The following is a 22,162-nucleotide window of genomic DNA, read 5'->3' as shown; positions in this document are numbered from 1 at the left end:
TTCTCCGGAGAATAAAGACTTTTCTTAAAGCTAGTGAAATGAGATTGACTTTTATGTTTCTTTTTATTGCTAAGGGGCTTCTAATTTTAGAAGATGCTACAAAAAAAAAGGCTCTTCTATCTCATCACCTCTCTCTACCACCTCATCTTCACGCCATCTCATCATCTTAATTTTAATTTTAATTTTAATTTTTTTTATGTTTGAAGGTCGCCGACCGGAAAATTGTCCGGCCGACGACCTTCGCCGGAGAAGATGATGAGGTGGCGAGAAGATGAAGTGGCAGAGAAAACAGATGAGATGGAGGAGAACTTTAAAAAAAATGTATTCTGTATTCCCCATAAAAATTTATTCCCCGGAGAACTTTCAAAAAAATCTGGATTCCCTCGAGAATTTATTCCCCGAAGAATTTTCTTTATTCCCCAAAGCCGCGGCCTTTATAATTGATATATTGAGTACCCTAATTTTTTGGTATTCTAGTTATTGCTTATTTTCTTTTAGGGTTATTTCTCATATGGCCCCCAACTTTGTGACCATCTTTCTGCGCAGCCCCCTACTTTATCAATAATTCCCACATGACTCCCTTTTTTCAGTTACCGTTAACTTTTCGCTACTCTCTCTCTTCCATCTCATCACCTCTCTCTGCCACATCATTGATCACGCCACATCCTCGTCTTCCCCGGCAGGTTTTGCCGGCCAGACCAAATTTCAGGCCGACGACCTTTGATTTTTTTATTTTTTTATTTCTCTCCCTTCTCTCTCTCTCTAAACACTCCGACGAAGGAAAACCCTTCGTCGGAGTTCGATATGTTCAAGAACAGATCGAGTCTGTTCAGTTCTTAAACAGACTCGAACTCCAGCGAAGGGTTTCTCTTCGTCGGAGTGTTTAGAGAGAGAGAGAGGAGAGAAATATTTTTTTTTCAGAGAGAGAGAGAAAAAAATTTGAGGGTCGCCGGCCGGCGATCCCTGCCGGGGAAGATGATGATATGGCAGAAAGAGGTGATGAGATTGAAAGAGAGGTAGAGATTTTTAATTTCTTTTTTAACCTTTACAATATCCTTTGTTTCCTTTTTTCTCTTAAATTAGTTATTTTATTTCTAAGAAGACTATAATTTAAATTTGAGGAAAGACTTCTAGACAATATCTTATATTAAAAAATGATATTTGTTCCAGTCAACGTTTTCCTTTCTGTTTTGTTATATAGACTAGGGTATCTCTCGTGCCCTAGGACACGGACACTTGAGAGAGAGATTTTAATTAGTTATTATTTTATTGAGAGAGAAAGATTTTTATTAAATATTTTTTTTTGTATTATTTTCTTTTAAATTAGTAATTATTTTGTTGAGAGACAAAGATTTTAATTTCTTTTTTTAACCCTTGAAATTTATTTTGTTTCTTTTTTTCTTAAATTAGAATTTTTATTTCTAAGAAGGAAAGGATTATTGTTTTTTAATTAGGTAACTTTATTTCTACGAAAGACTATATTTTAAATTTTGTTTTTTAAATAGGTAACTTTATCTCTACGAAGGACTATATTATAAATTTTGAGAAGGACTTTTAGACAATATCCTTTATTAAAAAAGGGTGTTTGTCCCAGTCATCGTTTTCCCTTCTGTTTTATTATATAGATTTATGATTTATTATGAATTTTTGAGCTTATAGCCCTAAAAACGGGCCCTAATATGACATTTAGTCCTCTCTAATCCCTTAAAGGGTTTGAAAACCAAAATAATAATGTAAATGGATATCTAGTCCATTTGTATACATCTAGAGAGAAAACACAAATCCGTAGAATACCAATTAAATCATAATTCTTAATCTAACCTTCCTCATATATTATAATTGATTTATCTTCAAAATCCATAAATATCTTCTTCCATTTTTATCTCCCACATTCTCTCTCCAATCACGTTTCTAAATCTAACCTGCCTCATATATTATAACTGATTTATCTTCAAAATCCATAAATATCTTCTTCCATTTTTATCTCTCACATTCTCTCTCCAATCATGTTACTAAACAAAGGTTTGTCAGCTTCATTATTTTTAGTAACCGAAACCTCTTTATTCTCTCTCTCTCTAAATCTGATTCACATAACAAAACCTCCATTAAACTCTAAAATCTTGTTTCATCTTCATTAGATTATTTTTCAAACATTCGTCTTCTAATCAGGTTTTACAAACATTCATCCTTCATCATCTTCTCAGGTTAAAGTAACGGATTCTCTATCTCTAACATTAATCGTAACAGATTTATTCATTTTGTTTTCCTGTTTGTTTACAGATTTATGAGATTTATTTTCTCTCTGTGAGATTTTCATAACTGTTTATGATATGGATGGTTAATCCTTCTTTACTGATTCGTTCAAACCGATTATGTTTTGTTTTCATCTGATTATCAGATCGTATTTCTTTAGATTTATATTTAATTTTCTGTGGTTTCTAATCTTTCTTTAGATCAGATCTATCTGTCCGTATAATTTTCGAACCTGGTGATTATCCGTACTGTTTCTCGTAACAGAATATACAATACAATTAATTTAGTATACATTTCTATACTTTCCAGTAAATTACGCGAACTTTACAGGTAAGATGTTATTATTACTGAATGATATATATGTGTATTTTTAATACAAATTATATGTACTTTATCATTGATATCAAATACATATTACAAATAAGCATACAATATTAAAAATTTATCCAACATTACTCTACCTTTTCATACTTGCAAAGATGCCACGACAAGCGTATAAAGCTTCTCTTAACCAAATAAACAATCGTACTTCGCCATACACTATATATAATTTACTGAAGTGTACATGTCATTTATGATACAAAATTTGTTTTCATATTAAATGTCTCATTATTAATGTATGTTACTTTAGGTTTAAGCTTCTTGATTTTTTGATATTTCTTCACCTCAGATCTTTGGTTTCGTACAATTTTATGTACCAGGTGTTATTCCGTACGTTTATCATAACAGAATATACAATATAGGTAATTTACAGTAAATTTTCATACTTTCTAGTACATTACGCAAACATCTTTCGAACCATGTTTTTATAAGAGAATGTAAAATACGCGTAATTTGTTATACATTATGTATATTTTTTATTTTATTTGAAATTGTCAACGGGTTGAAGGGCCCGACCCTTTACACAACTAAAGAGTCAGAAAATGCCGAATGAAACAATAAGAACTTACAAAGAAACATATCAATCAGCAAATTAAGTATGTCTAATTCTAATTACACCCCTCTGGTCATCTCTCACTAGCTTCTTTAATTCCTCAGGCATTGCTTCTGGGGTCATCTCAATCATTCCATTTGCGGGCTTCATTTTTTAGAGGTAATTTGCTGCCTGGTTTATTTCCCTATACACGTGCATAATAGAACACTCCTCGAATTGCTCCCATAATAATTTGATTTCTCGGACCAATCTCTTGATCTGCCACGGTGGTGGTTTCTCTGGGTTTGTGAGGATAGAAACAGTAAGCAAAGAATCTGTTGCTATCTTGACCCGAGTTCTACCATATTTCAAAGCCAATTGGAGCCCTAACCGGACTCCATGCATTTCATGAGTTATTACTGACTCTCTCATTGTAATGGCTGCAGCTGCGACAATCGGATCTCCATTATAATCACGCAATATAGCACCAAACCCTCCATATGACGAATCAAAAGCGTCATCTGTATTTACAAGAATCTGGCCAAGTTCAGGACCCTTCCATTTACATGTAGTTGCAATTTTCATGGTAAGTGGGAGTGTTAGATTCCAACGATCCATGATTAGCAATGCCTCGCTCGTTTGGGTTGCTTTCTGTTTCCATGATGTCACTTTAATCTTGACCGCTCTTATCACTTCCTTTAAGGTCTCTCTGTTCGACCTTTCCTCGCCTCTAAACACCCTGTTATTTCGTTCCTTCCATAAGTGCACATAAATTATGTATTATTTATTTACCATTACGCGTACTTTTCACCCAAAATAGTAGCCTTGTTAAGCTTACCAAACTACTCAAAACCTTCAAATATTGTCAAAATTCGACAAACATTATACATAATTTACGGAACTGTGCATGTAGTTTATAATACAATATATGATTTTTTTTGTTTAATGTATGTGTATTTATGTGTGTAGATTTGATATAACAGATGGAATTTCAAACAGAATCATCAAATCAAAGTAAGTCATCGAAACTAAAACCTGATGGCTGGGATAAAATATTTGCTGAAGTTGGTCAGTTGTTTCCTGGTGGTGCAAAAGCATTTGGATATGCTCTTCGACAATATAGTGTAACTGTTGTTTGTCCTGCTCAGGACTACAAATGGAGAGTACATGGATGGACACCATCTTTGAACCAGAGAAGATTTTGTACGTTTTTTTGTAACAGAATGTAAACGATGTGAATGTAAAAGAAATTATGTGTAATTTGTTGAACAAGACCCACATACATTTGATAAATTACGTTGTATACATGACAAATGATGGTTTCCTCGTCATAAATAACACGTAATTTATGTATTCTTTTCATAATTTGTATTCGATGTGTATTTATGTATGCGTAAAAACGAAAACAAATGCTGCTTTAATGTTCTCAGAAAAATATACTATTTCCAAATCTGAAAGTTAAGTGAGAGAAAATTGATTTGAATCGGAAAAAAAAAATTTACATAGTAAGATGGAGAAAATTGATTTGGTTTCCAAATCTGTAAAGAAGAGAGAGAAAATTGATTTGGAAATATCCGTGGTGATGGCGTTTCGTTTTGGTTAGGATTTTGGTTTCTGATTGATACGGATAAGGGCACCTCTATAGGCGCCTCCTTAAATTGCTGTAGGGGCCTCTTGGGGGAATTGACTACAGTCAATTACATGGTCAACCCCGACACATATAGGCGCCTCTCCTTGACATATGTTTGGTGAAGACAGTCCATACAAGGTCGGATCATACCCTCCTAACAAATTTTAGCCCCGACTTTTCCAAATTTTAGTCCCGACTTTTCTAACTTTTACTGTTCGGAAGATCATGCCCGGAACCTTGTCTCGCTAAACGGATCGTTACCTCCGAACAAGGACGGATGGGTCTTTCTGGGACCAAATTTGGTCCTGGCTTTTAAAACTTTTACTGTTCGGGGAGATCACTCCCGGGACCTTGTCTCCCACATCGGATCGATCCCTCCGAGCAGATCTCCCTTTGTGATTTTTATTTCAGGTTTTTTCCGTATCAACCCGAATAATTATAAAACATGAACATTCATAAGAACCAAAAATATTCATCACATCCACATTAATAATATCCAAAATGATTCATAACATCCAAAATGATTTATAACATCCAAAAAGATTCAAAAATTCACAATTGGTAAGAACTCGTTCTCATGCATTTTTTTCTTGCCCTTTTATTTGCGCGGGCTACTTTCAAGGTCTGTCCAATGGTTGGGAAGGATGAGGGTTCCGGTTGAGAGGATGTCGAATCGAGAAGCGGTTGTTGAGTGATGACCATCTCTAAATGTGAGAGGCGGGTTGCGGGTTGGTTGTTTAGGCGGTTTTGAATGGTTGTAGGCGGTTTGCAATTTGGTTTCCAAATTTTTTTTTAGAAACCAATTCCCCTATTATAGTCGGTTGTGAGTTTCCAAAAGTGAGTTGGTGAATAAACTATATATAGGGGGGTTAAGTGCCATATCAACATCATCAACCAAAACATCAACCAACACAAGCAACAACAACTCTTCTTTAGAGAGAGCTAAAGAGAGAGAGCAAGTGAGAGAGAAATTTTTTGTTCATAGTTTTGAGCGGTGTTTAATTTCTCGGTCGTCGAAGATTTAGTATAGAAGGTTAATTTCTATACGGTACCATCTTGGGACGAACTTGCGGGTTGTGTGAGTCGTTTTCATCTATCCTTCAATAAAGATTTCTTGTTCGCCCGAGGTGTGACGCCCCGTGTCCCAAAATAGACACGACCACGCCCCGGCAATTCACAGACGAGACAAAAATCCGGCAGAGTCTCCTCTATAAATCGAACCGGTCGCACCTGCAAAACCTGTCATGCAAACCATACATTCGCATAAACAAGAATAAACTATTAAGCGGAAGCTAAACAAACTCAACTCGGTTTCGGGTCGAAACCCGAACCACAAACATACAAACGCCTCATAAAACACCGATACAATCTATAAACAACTCTAAGTGTTACGTATATACATATTAGAGTTTGGTTTCTGCAATAAATACATAACTTGAAAATAACGAAAAACCATATAAAACGACAAAACTCCACTAGCCTCGTCAGACAAGATCACCGGCTGGAATACACACTCCGCCTCGAGGCTACAATCAAGAACCTGCACACTGACAACTGGTAGGGGGTCAGAATACTCACCGACACGAGTTATTCTGGTAGAAGACCAATCCAAAACCCATCACGTTTTCAAAGGTTCATTTAATAAGTTGTAAACATCATGACAAATCGAGTTATCAAACCAGTTACCATATATACTATATACAAAACCATTTTCCTTAATCTAGCAAGCAATAGCAGTGATTAGCTGCCCACCCATGGTGCGCTCCCAATAAGAGGAGAGTTCCTCAGGAGAACCTAGAGTGCGTTAGATAGTACCAGCCCATTTATGGCACTAGCTAATGCACTACGTCTCCTCGAGAAAGAGACTTACCCCTAGCCGGTAAGCCCCTCTCCCACTAAGGGACTCCGCAATCATTGAAGAGTTTACCTCATGATACATATATACCTTAAGTATCTAAATACGTTTTTGATCACCGAGTTCGAATAAGAGAGCCGTCCCCCAATACCCATGGAAGGACCTGAACCTCATTCTCTTCGGTACCCTGTCATGCATCTAATGCGATCTTTCAAAATCAGTTACGTTCATATCTCAAAACCAATATTCTCATTCAATCTCGAAACCCATTTTCTCATTCAAATCATTATCTTATCAAACACGGAAGTGGAACAACCAAGAGTCATATCGCCACAAAGCAGAGGGATCCCAATCAATGTCACCTCCCAGGCGAGCGGTCAGGGTGTACGGCCCTGAGCCTCGAGCTGGAGGCACGAGCACCAATGGCCAGCAAGTGAAGCACTCTACTCCCACAGGTCTCATGACTAGTGTCGCCCACCTCACCGGTCTCACACAGATCACAACCGTGTCCACATGTCACCTACCCTCAATGGCTACGTGCCCGTAGGTTGACATAATCCGCAGTCGGGTACATACAAGAAAATCCCCAGTAGTTCGCAATCACAGTAAAAACAGTTCGAAAACATTTCTCATATCGCATCAAAACATTTAAAGCATATTTCAGTTCATCACATAAATCGAGTTTCATGCTACCTAAACTCTAGTTATAATGGCGCATATATAACTATAGAATCTAGCATATTTATTATCTATAAAACCATGCTGGATAAAGGATTCAGAACCCCTACCTCAGTCCTTGCTCACCAAAGACCTCCCGCCTACCAGACGACCTTATTCCTCCTCATTCGCATACTCTGGGATAAGGAAGAATAACCAAAACCACCGAATAGAAACATTAGGTTCTAAACGAAGAACCTTGCACGACAAAAACAATAAATAAAACAAAACAATGAAAACTCATAACATAAAAACAAAACGATAACTTTGGAAGACTTCGACTTAACCGAATTTCGATCGATCTTCTATCTTTCATACCCATGCCCAATCGGGGTCGATCAATCACAGTTTGAACTGACTTATAACCTTAACATTTAGTCATTAGATGTATTCCCCAAAATCCAAGTGAATCGCCTTTGAAGTTTGCAAAAATACGAACAACAAAGCAGAATTTTTTTCCTAACTGCGCACTGTTCGGTAAAACAGTCATAATTCTTTCGTCCGATATCGAAATGACTTGTACCATACCTTTTCGGAAAGCTAACAACCTAAGCTACGACTTTCGTGTTTTATGAAAGTACGTACGAGCAACATGTCAATCCCAGATTGGCTCGGACAGTAGGTTTAATTCAGTCCCTCGAGTTGTCGTTCGATCGATAACCTATATCACATAATCTCTCTAAAGTTACTTATACACCAAAATTACTTTATTCCCAACCATATAAACCCTAGAACTATATGAACCATGAAAACCCAAAATTCCATAAACCCCAAACCCTAGAATTTAAGAACAAGCCAATAAAATCATCAAAACCATAATTTCTTACTTGATTTAGTTGTTCTTACTCTACTTGTTCATGATTTCATCGCAACTAATATAAATTCGAAGTAGAAACAAGATTTCATCAACCAAATTCAAAAGAAATTCGGTCTAGAGAGAGAAAGGGAATTTTACTTACCAAATTATCCATAAAGACTAGCTCCAATCACTTCCCAACACTTTAATTCAACAAAAACAAGATATCCTCCTTGAAAATCAACCCAAATCACTTGGTTTTCGACTTTCTTCCACTCAAACCCTAACCCTCTCATGAAAATCGAACAGAGAAAGAATGCAAGAGAAGTCGGTTCTGAGTTTTCCCCCAAATAGCCGAAATTTCAATTAAGTCCCTGCATTTGGCCGTATTGCAAAATACCCCCCAAATTGCACTCTTTGCTGATTTAGCCCCTCTTTTGATTTGACCCAAATGTCAAATAGTCCCTCAACTAACTTTAAAAATATGGGATGTCACAATCCTCCCCCCTTATAGAAATTTCGTCCTCGAAATTTAGTTCGACTCACTTTATCTCAATGTATCTCTCGAATCAATTTGCTTTCCTTTTACGACTTCTCAACTGAATAAGACCACAACTCTTCTTGATCATTTCCTACTATAATGACGAACTTCTGACCCCATCGATAGATTCTTCAAGAGCTTTGCTTGTTCCAGTAACTTCTGAGCTTAATCAGATAACAACATATCTTTCACCATCCTTACATTCTTCCTGCATCTGAATCTCGGAACCTCTCTACCACCCTCATGTATCCTTCCTGAAGTTATGGTCACTTCATTGTGGTCACAATACATCTCCAGTGGTTCAATCAGTAGCTTCTTCGTTACTCGATGGCATTTCTCACATTTCCGGTTCGCCTAATGTAGCTACTCCTGGCAATGCCTTCATATGAGAATCACCTGCTCGAGTGACTTAGGCTCACGTTTGCACCACTAGTCCATCGATATCGAACAAATTGACCACACATATAATCATTTCTGAAACTACTAACTCACTGCATCTAACCAAAGTCAATCTGGCTAAACTTTATAAACAAACTAGATCCAATGCTTCATATCCCGAAATTTTTCTACATAACCACACGACTCAAGAATATTCTATAAGAATGACTATCCACGATATGAAGAGATAAAGAAAAATAAAGACATCTATAATCTGTATATAAGAATAAGTTCTCGTTGATCCCACATCTTCAGAAAATATCGTTCTCAATAATATAAGAAAATACCGTTGACTCGATAAAATAAGAAAATGAAGAATGAATACATCTATAATAAATTCAAGTCAATGTTGGCGTTGACACTATAATCTCAAGAAAAATATAGTTGTTGTCGATAAGATGATAAAATGAAAATAGAAGACCACTAGAATATCTATACAAGTCGTAGATAAATCAATCCTCGAAAAATTCCACAATAACTTTATAACCCCCGATATTTCTAATACCCAACACCAACTCAATCTATATAAGCTCTAATATCGAAACATTCCGTCAACCCAATAAAATCCAGACCCATACTTATCTGTAATCAAACTGAAACAATACACGCTCGAAACAACCTGATCAAAGTCAATCTCAACTATCTCTGACGGATCTGATCGAAGTTCATAAATGAAGGAATGCGTATAACTACCATGAGGTCCACAATTCCAAGTCTAACTCATCTCCTCATCTACTATTGTCTTAGATACTTCCAAAACATCGATATGTCGACTTGCCCAAAATTTACCTCTAAAACCTCTTAACCCTTGATTGTCCTCCCATAACATCTTGTACAACATTGCAAAAAATCTACAACAATCTTAAACCATCCATCGAGTCTTCCTTTAGCGAGTAAAACGAATCAAGAAACGAAAATCAAAAGAAACAAATACATATATAGCATCTTTTATTCTTGGTCGCTTTTAATCTTGAAGCTTTTAGACACCTAATCTTGTCCAATTTTATCTTTCCCTAAAGTCTAGAGCAGTCAATGCTCTAAACTATACACGACTTATCGGCCACCAGAACTCTGCTCTGATAAGGGTCACCAGAACTAACTGCTCTGATATGGGTCACCAGAACTAACTGCTCTGATACCAACTGTGACGCCCTGTGTCCCAAAATAGACACGACCACGCCCCGGCAATTCACAGACGAGACAAAAATCCGCCAGAGTCTCCTCTATAAATCGAACCGGTCGCACCTGCAAAACCTGTCATGCAAACCATACATTCGCATAAACAAGAATAAACTATTAAGCGGAAGCTAAACAAACTCAACTCGGTTTCGGGTCGAAACCCGAACCACAAACATACAAACGCCTCATAAAACACCGATACAATCTATAAACAACTCTAAGTGTTACGTATATACATATTAGAGTTTGGTTTCTGCAATAAATACATAACTTGAAAATAACGAAAAACCATATAAAACGACAAAACTCCACTAGCCTCGTCAGACAAGATCACCGGCTGGAATACACACTCCGCCTCGAGGCTACAATCAAGAACCTGCACACTGACAACTGGTAGGGGGTCAGAATACTCACCGACACGAGTTATTCTGGTAGAAGACCAATCCAAAACCCATCACGTTTTCAAAGGTTCATTTAATAAGTTGTAAACATCATGACAAATCGAGTTATCAAACCAGTTACCATATATACTATATACAAAACCATTTTCCTTAATCTAGCAAGCAATAGCAGTGATTAGCTGCCCACCCATGGTGCGCTCCCAATAAGAGGAGAGTTCCTCAGGAGAACCTAGAGTGCGTTAGATAGTACCAGCCCATTTATGGCACTAGCTAATGCACTACGTCTCCTCGAGAAAGAGACTTACCCCTAGCCGGTAAGCCCCTCTCCCACTAAGGGACTCCGCAATCATTGAAGAGTTTACCTCATGATACATATATACCTTAAGTATCTAAATACGTTTTTGATCACCGAGTTCGAATAAGAGAGCCGTCCCCCAATACCCATGGAAGGACCTGAACCTCATTCTCTTCGGTACCCTGTCATGCATCTAATGCGATCTTTCAAAATCAGTTACGTTCATATCTCAAAACCAATATTCTCATTCAATCTCGAAACCCATTTTCTCATTCAAATCATTATCTTATCAAACACGGAAGTGGAACAACCAAGAGTCATATCGCCACAAAGCAGAGGGATCCCAATCAATGTCACCTCCCAGGCGAGCGGTCAGGGTGTACGGCCCTGAGCCTCGAGCTGGAGGCACGAGCACCAATGGCCAGCAAGTGAAGCACTCTACTCCCACAGGTCTCATGACTAGTGTCGCCCACCTCACCGGTCTCACACGGATCACAACCGTGTCCACATGTCACCTACCCTCAATGGCTACGTGCCCGTAGGTTGACATAATCCGCAGTCGGGTACATACAAGAAAATCCCCAGTAGTTCGCAATCACAGTAAAAACAGTTCGAAAACATTTCTCATATCGCATCAAAACATTTCAAGCATATTTCAGTTCATCACATAAATCGAGTTTCATGCTACCTAAACTCTAGTTATAATGGCGCATATATAACTATAGAATCTAGCATATTTATTATCTATAAAACCATGCTGGATAAAGGATTCAGAACCCCTACCTCAGTCCTTGCTCACCAAAGACCTCCCGCCTACCAGACGACCTTATTCCTCCTCATTCGCATACTCTGGGATAAGGAAGAATAACCAAAACCACCGAATAGAAACATTAGGTTCTAAACGAAGAACCTTGCACGACAAAAACAATAAATAAAACAAAACAATGAAAACTCATAACATAAAAACAAAACGATAACTTTGGAAGACTTCGACTTAACCGAATTTCGATCGATCTTCTATCTTTCATACCCATGCCCAATCGGGGTCGATCAATCACAGTTTGAACTGACTTATAACCTTAACATTTAGTCATTAGATGTATTCCCCAAAATCCAAGTGAATCGCCTTTGAAGTTTGCAAAAATACGAACAACAAAGCAGAATTTTTTTCCTAACTGCGCACTGTTCGGTAAAACAGTCATAATTCTTTCGTCCGATATCGAAATGACTTGTACCATACCTTTTCGGAAAGCTAACAACCTAAGCTACGACTTTCGTGTTTTATGAAAGTACGTACGAGCAACATGTCAATCCCAGATTGGCTCGGACAGTAGGTTTAATTCAGTCCCTCGAGTTGTCGTTCGATCGATAACCTATATCACATAATCTCTCTAAAGTTACTTATACACCAAAATTACTTTATTCCCAACCATATAAACCCTAGAACTATATGAACCATGAAAACCCAAAATTCCATAAACCCCAAACCCTAGAATTTAAGAACAAGCCAATAAAATCATCAAAACCATAATTTCTTACTTGATTTAGTTGTTCTTACTCTACTTGTTCATGATTTCATCGCAACTAATATAAATTCGAAGTAGAAACAAGATTTCATCAACCAAATTCAAAAGAAATTCGGTCTAGAGAGAGAAAGGGAATTTTACTTACCAAATTATCCATAAAGACTAGCTCCAATCACTTCCCAACACTTTAATTCAACAAAAACAAGATATCCTCCTTGAAAATCAACCCAAATCACTTGGTTTTCGACTTTCTTCCACTCAAACCCTAACCCTCTCATGAAAATCGAACAGAGAAAGAATGCAAGAGAAGTCGGTTCTGAGTTTTCCCCCAAATAGCCGAAATTTCAATTAAGTCCCTGCATTTGGCCGTATTGCAAAATACCCCCCAAATTGCACTCTTTGCTGATTTAGCCCCTCTTTTGATTTGACCCAAATGTCAAATAGTCCCTCAACTAACTTTAAAAATATGGGATGTCACACGAGGACGTAGACTTTAAAGCCGAACCTCGTTAAATTTTGTTCGCATATTTGATTTTTACTTAGCTTTTCGATTAATCTTCATAATCGGATCAATTTCTAGGATAGGTTCGATAGCTTCCGCGACTTTTAGTTCCAACAATTGGTACCAGAGCCTTGTTGAGATTGAACGAAGAGAAGATGGGATCGAGAAGTGGTACGGTCAAAGCAGGGAAATATGAGATAGAGAAGTTCAATGGGAAAAACGATATTTCTTATTGGCGGATGCAGATGAAGAATCTGTTAATCTCGCAGAAATTACACAAGACGTTGACGGGAAAGAAACCAGGAGATATGTCAGATGAGGATTGGGAGGAGTTAGATCTCGAAGCAGAGCAACCATTATGTTGTGTCTTGAGAGGGACGTGGCGTTCCTAGTAGACGGAGAAACAACGGCGGCGAGTGTGTGGTTAAAGCTAGAAAGCAGTTTCATGACGAACACTTTAACGAATCGGGTCTACTTAAAATCCAAATTATTCACATGTAGAATGGAAGAGGGTTCTTCTATTCAGGAATATGTGAATAGGTTTGACAGGATTATCTCAGATTTGAAGGATATTGATGTTAAGGTTGAGGATGAGGACCAAGCCCTCATATTGTTACTTTTGATTGCCTAAATCCTATGAGAACCTTGTTCAAACTTTGATGCTTGTTGGTGATAGTCTAAGCATGGAAGAGACGAGAAATTCGCTATTAGCGGATGACCTTCGTAAGGTTGCTACTAGCAGTATGGCGTCGGGTGGAGTAGAATAAGAACAAGCACAAGGGTTGTTTGTAACGAGGGGGAGGAGTAATGAAAGGGGAAAGGGAAAGGGCGGGAAATCTATATCCAAATCTAGAGGCTCTTTCAAGAAAACGTGCTTTAGTTGTGGTGAGCTTGACCACTTTAAAGCGGCTTGTCCAAAGAGAAAGTTGAAGCAAAAGAACGAAGGCTACAAGGAGAAACAAGAGATGCAAGAGGCGGGATATGTGTCAGAAGAGGCGGACGAATGTTTATCGGTGACAGAGGTGTCTGAGAAGATCTTCGATAAGTGGATGCTTGATTCAGGGGCGTCACACCATATGTGTCCAAATAGGGAGTGGTTTACTACCTATAGGAGTATAGATGGTGGTACAGTTATATTGGGTGATAATAGTATATGTAAAACTGAGGGACTCGGAACAATACGGATCAAGATGCACGATGGAGTGGTGAGAACATTGACGGACGTAAGACACATACCCGATTTGCGGAAAAATCTAATTTCCCTTGGTGTGTTGGAGTGGAACGGCTGTAAGATAATTATAGAGAATGGCTCCATAAAAGTCGTTAAGGGTTCTTTGGTGGTAATGAGAGGTACTCGTTACGGTAATTTATACAAACTTTTGGGGACAACAATTACTGGAGATGTAGCAGTAGGAATCAGTGGAAGGGATCCAACGGCTAGTACGAGGCTTTGGCATATGCGCCTTGGGCATATGTCAGAAAAGGGTCTATCTCTGATGTGCGGGAAAGGCTTGTTGAAGGACATGAAGAAACCTTGCATGGAGTTTTGTGAGCATTGTGTGTTCGGGAAGGCACACAGGGTGACGTTCTCTACAAGCAAGCACAGGAGCAAAGAGGTATTAGACTACGTACGTACCGATGTCTGGGGACCGGCAAAGTTACCTTCCAAGGGTGGTTCCAGGTATTTTGTTACGTTCGTTGATGATCATTCGAGATTTGTCTGGCTTTATTTTCTGAAGCATAAGAATGAGGTATTCAACACGTTCTTGGTGTGGAAAGCAATGGTTGAGAACAAAACTGGTCGAAAGCTGAAGACGTTAAGGTCGGATAATGGGACCGAGTACACGAATGGGGCATTCAAGGAGTTTTGTAATGAGGAAGGCATTGTGAGGCACTGGACAGTAGTAAACACACCTCAGCAGAATGGAGTCGCAGAGAGATTGAACCGTACACTACTTGAGAAGGCTAGATGTATGCGCTCCAATTCGGGACTAGGCGTAGAATGGTGGGCAGAATCTGTTGCTACAGCTTGTTATATTGTGAACAGGTCTCCACATTCTTCTTTAGATGGCGGCATACCTTACGAGGTGTGGTCAGGTGAACATGCAGATTACGGGAGACTTAAGGTTTTCGGTTGTACGGCCTATTACCATGTTAAAGGTAACAAACTTGACAATAGAGCAAAGAAGGCAATTTTCTTAGGATATGCTACAGGAGTCAAGGGTTATCGGCTATGGTGTACGGAAGACAAGAAGTTTGTAATCAGCAGAGATGTGGTGTTTGATGAGTCATCTATTGTAGCTATGGCGAAAGCTACGGTGCCTAGTTGTGGTGATGTTGGGTCTACTAAAGCTCAAGTAGTGGAAGTAGAAGCCGAAGACCAACGAGTTTCCAGGAATCATGATCAGGTGGAGCATCAGTATAATACTCAGGATGAGGAAATTGATGAACCCGATCATGAGGAGGTTCAAGGAGAAGGTACACAAGTTTTACAACAACAACAGCAGGATGTTTCGGTACACACTAGGCCGAAACGGTTATATAAGCCGGTACAGAGGTTAGGGTCAGACAAACCTCTTAGGCATTACGGGCAGGCAAATGTGGTTGAATATGCACTCTCGGTGGAAGACGACGAGCCGGTCACCTTCAAACAAGCTATTACCGCGGAGGAAAGAGAGAGTTGGTTGGTTGCTATGCAAGAAGAGATGGAGTCTCTCCACAAGAACAAGACATGGGAGGTTGTCCCATTGCCCGAAGGTAAGTCTGTTATTGGTTGTAAATGGGTGTACAAGAAGAAAGAGGATTCTTCCGAAATCAAGGGTACAAGGTATAAGGCAAGACTAATGGCCAAGGGTTATGCACAGAAAGAAGGGGTCGACTACAATGAGATTTTCTCACCGGTCGTGAAACATACTTCTATTCGGGTGCTATTGAGTATTGTTGCTCACAAGGATCTTGAGCTGGAACAACTCGATGTTAAAACCGCCTTCTTGCACGGTGATTTGGAAGAAGAAATTTATATGGCTCAACCTGAGGGATACAAGGTTGAGGGCAAAGAAAATCAAGTATGTCGTTTGAGGAAATCTCTTTACGGATTGAAACAATCCCCTCGCCAATGGTACAAACGATTTGATTTTTTCATGCTAAAGCATGGTTTTCGCAGAAGTGACTATGATTGTTGTGTATACATCAAGAAGCTTCGCGAAGGTGACTTTATTTATCTCCTGATGAGACATGAAAATGTCCCATCTGAATCTCTTAACTCGGGTTAGTTGGTCCAATTCGAGCTGTTACTCTGATGATTTGTTTGATTTTCTTTCTCAGGTCTCATTTACGGAGTTCGATGCAAAAACACTATGATAAAGACATGCTTGAGGGGCATTTTGGTCATTTTAATGACAAGGGTATTTTGGCAAATATTGGTGCTCGGATGAGAGTAGAGTCCAAGACGAGTCCAAGGGCGAAAACGGGAGTCGAATCGGAGCCCGGATGAGCAAAATAGAGCGGATCAAAGTTTCGGTCAAAATCAAATCAACTTGGATCTTTCAGTGACACGTGGCGAACAATCTGGCGGTGAGGGACAAATTCTTGGTACACTGGTGGGCAGTTGGGATATTTCGGGAATCAGTCCAAGCGCTGATTCAGTGCATTGCTACGCATTATACTCCCATGGTCCCGGGAAAATCCAGTGATCCCTAGGCGACACGCAAGAACAAATCCATCTGACGGCTTCTCTACTCAGTACCGGTACTCCCTATTGCACCCTAGCTTATCCGAATCCAGCGTAGCATGGTAACCCGAAACACGTGAACTTCTCTCCTCTTTCTCCATGTATCTTCTTAAATTGGAAAGAATAACAAACAGTAGAGAGAGAGAAGGAAAGAAATTTCAATTGAATGTGGGCTGGATTCAGAGAGAAATTCGATGAGAGATTTTGAAAGACAATGATAAAACAAAGAATAGAAGCTGGAAGGAAAGAGATGAACCGAGATTTCGAATTAAAGAGAGAAGGAGATCAGATTTCGGCTGGAATCAAAGAAGGAAAGAGATTTTAAAATAGAGAAAGTATTTTCTCTTGATTTGGATTGATGATCTTTCTCTCTCTCTCTCATCTTTATCTCCTAAAACAACAAAGATTTTGAGGGAGATTGAGATTCTCGGTTTGGCTGGTATAAGACAGAGAGAGAGAAGAGAGCTAAAATCATCTCGGATGGGACGAAGCCTCTCGAGCTCAATTTAACAGAGATATTAGAGAGAGAGAGAGTGATGTAGGGGGTCTCGGGTTAAACAGAAACGAAAAGAAAAAAAGAACAGAGACATAAAACCGTGGAGAGATCATCATCATCATCATCTACCTTTCTTCTTCTTCTTCTTCTGTTTGTAATTCTTCCTTTTTGTGAGAGAAAGAGAGAGTTGTAGAGAGGGAAAGAGAAACAGAAAGAGAGCTATTGTAGAGAGAGAGAGAAACAGAAATTCGGTTTTAAAGAGATTAATTTGATTTTTCTTGATATTTGATCTCTCTTGTTGTTTATTACCTCTTAGTGAGAGAGAGGGAGATTAAAGAGAAAGAGAGAGAGAGATTACAGAAAGAGTGAGAAAGAAACAGAAAGAAAGAAGGTTGAAGAAGATGAGAAAATAGGTGAGAAAATAATTTTCTCACAGGGAAACCGATTCCGGGAAGACGAGAAAATCGTTTTCCCTAAGGGTCTGTTTGGCAGAATTTTGGGAAAACAAAAGGAAAATCTTTCCCTAAGGCCCTGTTTGGTTCTGAAATAGCGAAAAAGTTAAGTTTTCTTCTCCCTCTCTTTACTTTATTTTCCAAATTCTTTTATTTCATGTCCATAAGTAACTAATTCTCTATCTAGGGTTTAGATGAAGTCGTAATAATCATTTTCTCGACAATTTATTAAAGTTTTTATTATTTTAACGATAATATCTTCTGGGTTTTTAGACCATCCATGGACTGAAAACCTGAGTTATACAAAGAACAATCGAATTAGACCAAATTAAATTGTCGTTAGAATTGTTAGGAAGACGGATTCAGAAAACCCTAGGCTCTCCCCCATTTGAGTTCCTTGTATCATTTGTAATTATTTTCTTTCTGTAATTTTATTTTATTTATTTTAATTTAAAACCAAAACTAAAAACCAATTTCAAAATCAAAACCGAGTTACTTCCAAGTCTTAGAATAGGTTTCACTTAGTCTCTGAGGAACGAACCGGTCTTACCGGAAATATTACAACTTGACACCCGTGCACTTGCGGGTGTAGACCTATTTAGGATAACCTTTCTAGGCCCATCAAGTTTTTGGCGCCGCTGCCGGGGACTAAGTTCAAAATTTTTTCTAAACTTGGAAAGTTTTTATTTTTGGTAAATTTTTATTTTTGGCCACTTTGACTTGCTTCTCTATTTTTGGTGTGCAGGGCATTAAGGAGCGAAAGAGAAGGCGCAAACAAGGAGGAGGAGTCGAAAAGAAGAAATTTACAGTTTTATTTTATTTTATTTTTGGTGAGAGAGAGACTTTAGACTTTCTAGACTTTATTTTTGGATTTAAGTTTTGACCCTAATTTAAAGGGCATAAATTGTAACCGAAAAACCAAAACGAAGCCTCGGGTTCGAACACTCGCGGGGAGAGTGGCCCGAGTCGTCTGCAAAGGTCGTCGCCCGTCTCGAACGGGAGGTAACTTTCTCTAATCACCCACGAATCCCCTGTTAGTGGGTACTTTTTATAAGATCTTAGTAATGCTTCCTCGGTTTTCGTGTTAAAAAAAAAAAAAAATGGACCAATAAAAAGGAATCGAGTGTAGTTTTTGCAAGTGTCAATTCCCATCTTGTGATCGTGCCTGATCATCATGGCGCATTTTTCTAATGGTTGGACGTACCCTGTTGATGATGATGACCTTGATATAACCTTAAGAGAATACCAACAGTTGCGTAAAGACTGGCTTAACCAACGTGGTACGACTCTAAGAGATTGTCAACGACTTAACGAGGGGAATAGGCTAGTTGAGCCTAACCGAACTGGTATGACCCTAGGAGAGTACCAACAGATGTGTAGAGACGAGCCTAACCGACCGGGTATGACATTTCAGGATTATAAACGAATGTCTAGAAACAGTCCGATTAGTGAGTGGAGTAGACCATATGAGCCTGATCGATCTCATATGACATTAGGAGATTATCAGCAAATGTGTAGAGATGGTCCGATTAGCGATGGATATGGTCCGACGCCAAATATATATGAGAGACCTTATAGTCCACACTATTCTGAGACCAATGACTTTAGAGACAGGTATGATCCTAATATGTACGGTGAGAGTTTTTATCAAGAGTCTTCATTTAATTACACTAGTGAGCCTTATTATGAGGAGACTCTTGAAGATAGATCTCGATCAGAGTCCGAGAGTCGTCTTATTGAGATGATGTCACAATTTGTGACTCAAACAAAGCAGGAGATCGAGTCCTTGACTCAACAGGTAAAAATGCTTAAGTCACAGTCATTCGCCGACGAGGAAGGGGTTTCACAACCCCAAACTCAGGAAGATACTAGGTACGATGATCCTAATATGTACGGTGGGAGTTTTTATCAAGAGTCTTATCTTAATTACACTAGTGAGCCTTATTATGAGGAGACTCTTGAAGATAGATCTCGATCAGAGTCCGAGAGTCGTCTTATTGAGATGATGTCACAATTTGCGACTCAAACGACGCAGGAGATTGAGTCCTTGACTCAACAGGTAAAGATGCTTAAGTCACAGTCATTCGCCGACGAGGAAGGGGTTTCACAACCCCAAACTCAGGAAGGTACTAGGTACGATGACGAGGTTAATACGTCTAACCCTAGTACTAAGTTAAATGTCGATGAATTTACTGATAATACCCTAGAGCCTGAAAGGTCTGATGTTGACTTGTTTCCTCCACTCGTGTCGCCTCACCATGATCGGACTACACTAGACGTTGGTATTCAAGATGATGGCTCAATGAGCAAGTTTGGGGATGACACAATTCTTAACTTTCCGACATTTGAGATTTGTAAGGAGTCAGTCTTAGATGAAAAGCTAAGAAGGCATGATATTATGAATAACTGCGAGGCTTCAGATGTCTTTGAGGACATTGATAACGTTAGAGACATGTTAGATACTTTGTCAGACTGTGTACCTAAGGAAACCATGGACTTTGACCTGATCCCCGAGCATATTGCCTTACCCTTAGAGTCTAGTTTGACCTTTCACATGGTCTCAGACTCGGTTGTTGATCCCTTTTGGGACACTTCAGATGTCTCCTCTAGAACGTCTATGGAAATAGTGGATATTCTATCCACTAAGCTTGCAGATGACTTTCTGCCTTCGACGGATATATTGGCCCTTCATTGTTATGTCGATCCTTTTGATGACTTTCTAGTCATTGGTCCAAGTATTTATAGTTACTTAGTGGACTGTGCATCCACTAAGTTTGGGGATTGCCCCTCTTCTTTGATAGTCTCACATGCACTCTCTGCAATTCACAAAAATGTGAGACTATCGTTCACTGAAAACATTGTGTTTTGGGTGGACCCACAAATGTATCGGTTATTGGTTTACAGTTAATCACATGTTTGTAATCCAGTAGGTTAATTCTTTCTATTTTTCGAATCATCTGTTTCGTCTGGCTGAAGACGTTAAACTTAGCGCTTTCTGGGAGGCAACCCACGGTCAGGACGTTGAATCAGGTAATATCTTTCCCTCATCCTATTATTTTTGCATAGTCTTCAAAACATTGAGGACAATGTTCGGTTTAAGTTTGGGGATAGGGGAATGAATTTTCGCTAAGTCCTTATTTCAAAAAATTCAAAAGGGTTTAAAATTTTTCAAAATTTTTAATTTTTGGATTGAAAATGTGAGTCTAGTTGTTTTTGCTTGTTAATAGTTATAGAGTCTAGTTTGTCAGACTATCCGTTTGCTAAAGGTTTTTCCATGAATTTCGAGTCTTGAAGTTGTCTGTGCACTAGCCATGTGAGTGTTAGATAGGTGAAGAGTAGACTTTTCTGAGAAAACTTAATCGATCATTAGTGGAGACTTAACCTATGTGAGATTCTGAGCCTTTCTTGTTGTTTTGAGTGATCTCTTCTGAGCTAATTCCGAGTAGAGTGAAGAGCTACTCAACCTCGCAATATTCATTAGAACTCATTTGATCTCTTGAGTTCAAATTTTACAACCACTAGGGATGTCATCAGGAAGTAAACCCTTCTCTTGTAGTCTGAGAAACTTGAAAGCAATGTCAACTAGAGGAAAATAGATCCAATCCATCATTTAGAACCCTGAGAATAAGGCATGAAGCAAAGTGGAGAAAATTATACCCAAGGAAATTGTTGAGAAAGTAAGTTATGTATTTTGAGTTGCATTACCAAAAAAAAAAAAAAAAAAAAAAAAAAAAAAAAAAAAAATAGAAAAAGAAAAAGAAAAAAAATGTTTGTGTAAGTGTTTATCCCTTGAAGTAATTCTTGAAGATTTGAAGACGTCGAGTTCTCAGGAGTTCTAGTAACGTCATCATTATAGTCTATTGACCTCTAGGAAGCATTGTTAGAAAGTAGATCAGGTGAGAAGAGTTGGTTAGCTTCCCCATTCTGTATTAGTGGTTGTTTCCTTCTTTGAGATCAGTCGTTTACCAAAAATTTAGTCCGTCTTTTGTAATGTGTTGAGTTTTTCTTCATGCTCATACTCGCACATTGAGTGAAACATTTCTGAGTGACTTTAATTTTTGAGTGTGTGACCGTGAGGCAGCAGTCGAGGCGAAATGTATTGATAAGGTAATCGAGGTCTTGTCTGTTCGGAACCGAAATGACACTCATATTGGCTGGTCATGGGCACTTTAGGTCTTGATTACTAGTGAAGGGATTTTTAGCCTTTGTATGGTTTGGTCAACTTTGATTTCATTTCTATTAACTTTCGAAAACTTACCGGATAACATTTTTAGTCCTTACCATATTTAGACCCTTCTGCATTTTTGAAATTTTTGAATTTTGTGGGTATATTCACTGCAAACCCTCACGAGACAAAACTCGTCCTTTAGGGTAACCTAGAGGTTTAACGGCTTGTTGCACGAGCTAAGTGCAATCGTGATTCCCTACGAAAGTGGTG

General features: G+C 38.7%; 2 protein-coding genes and 1 long non-coding RNA gene across 8 annotated transcripts in view; 1 reads left to right on the top strand and 2 right to left on the bottom strand.

The window, feature by feature from the left end:
- Positions 1–3,340: 3,340 nt before the first annotated feature.
- Positions 3,341–3,784, bottom strand: LOC147565796 (uncharacterized). The gene has a single exon (XM_086652641.1). The coding sequence runs from the start codon at positions 3,782–3,784 to the stop codon at positions 3,341–3,343; it is 444 nt and encodes a 147-aa protein (XP_086508767.1).
- A 2,273-nt stretch (positions 3,785–6,057) lies between these two features.
- Positions 6,058–22,162, bottom strand: part of LOC147565789 (uncharacterized) — a 43,157-nt gene continuing 27,052 nt past the window's right edge. For 2 of the 6 annotated variants that reach the window (XR_015230284.1, XR_015230285.1), the window contains 4 exons: positions 11,802–11,867; positions 8,328–10,712; positions 7,440–7,505; positions 6,058–6,350 (listed from right to left, as the gene is read on the bottom strand). This is a non-coding gene — a long non-coding RNA (uncharacterized LOC147565789). Of the gene's footprint in view, positions 6,351–7,439; positions 7,506–8,327; positions 10,713–11,801; positions 11,868–12,689; positions 13,018–22,162 lie in introns of those variants that run through there. The other 4 variants (XR_015230283.1, XR_015230288.1, XR_015230287.1 and 1 more) reach the window with 4 other exon arrangements.
- LOC147565795 (uncharacterized) lies at positions 18,155–21,465 on the top strand. The gene is made up of 2 exons (XM_086652290.1): positions 18,155–19,596; positions 19,858–21,465. The coding sequence occupies exons 1-2, from the start codon at positions 18,899–18,901 to the stop codon at positions 20,630–20,632; spliced, it is 1,473 nt and encodes a 490-aa protein (XP_086508416.1). The 5' UTR covers positions 18,155–18,898; the 3' UTR covers positions 20,633–21,465.

Source organism: Eschscholzia californica, unplaced genomic scaffold (genome assembly GCF_041429995.1).
Source record: "Eschscholzia californica isolate CP2 unplaced genomic scaffold, dmEscCali1.0.p SCAF_1, whole genome shotgun sequence".
NCBI classification, from domain to species: Eukaryota; Viridiplantae; Streptophyta; class Magnoliopsida; order Ranunculales; family Papaveraceae; genus Eschscholzia; species Eschscholzia californica.
Note: the sequence above shows the minus strand (reverse complement) of the source record. Positions and strands in the feature narration are given on the sequence as shown.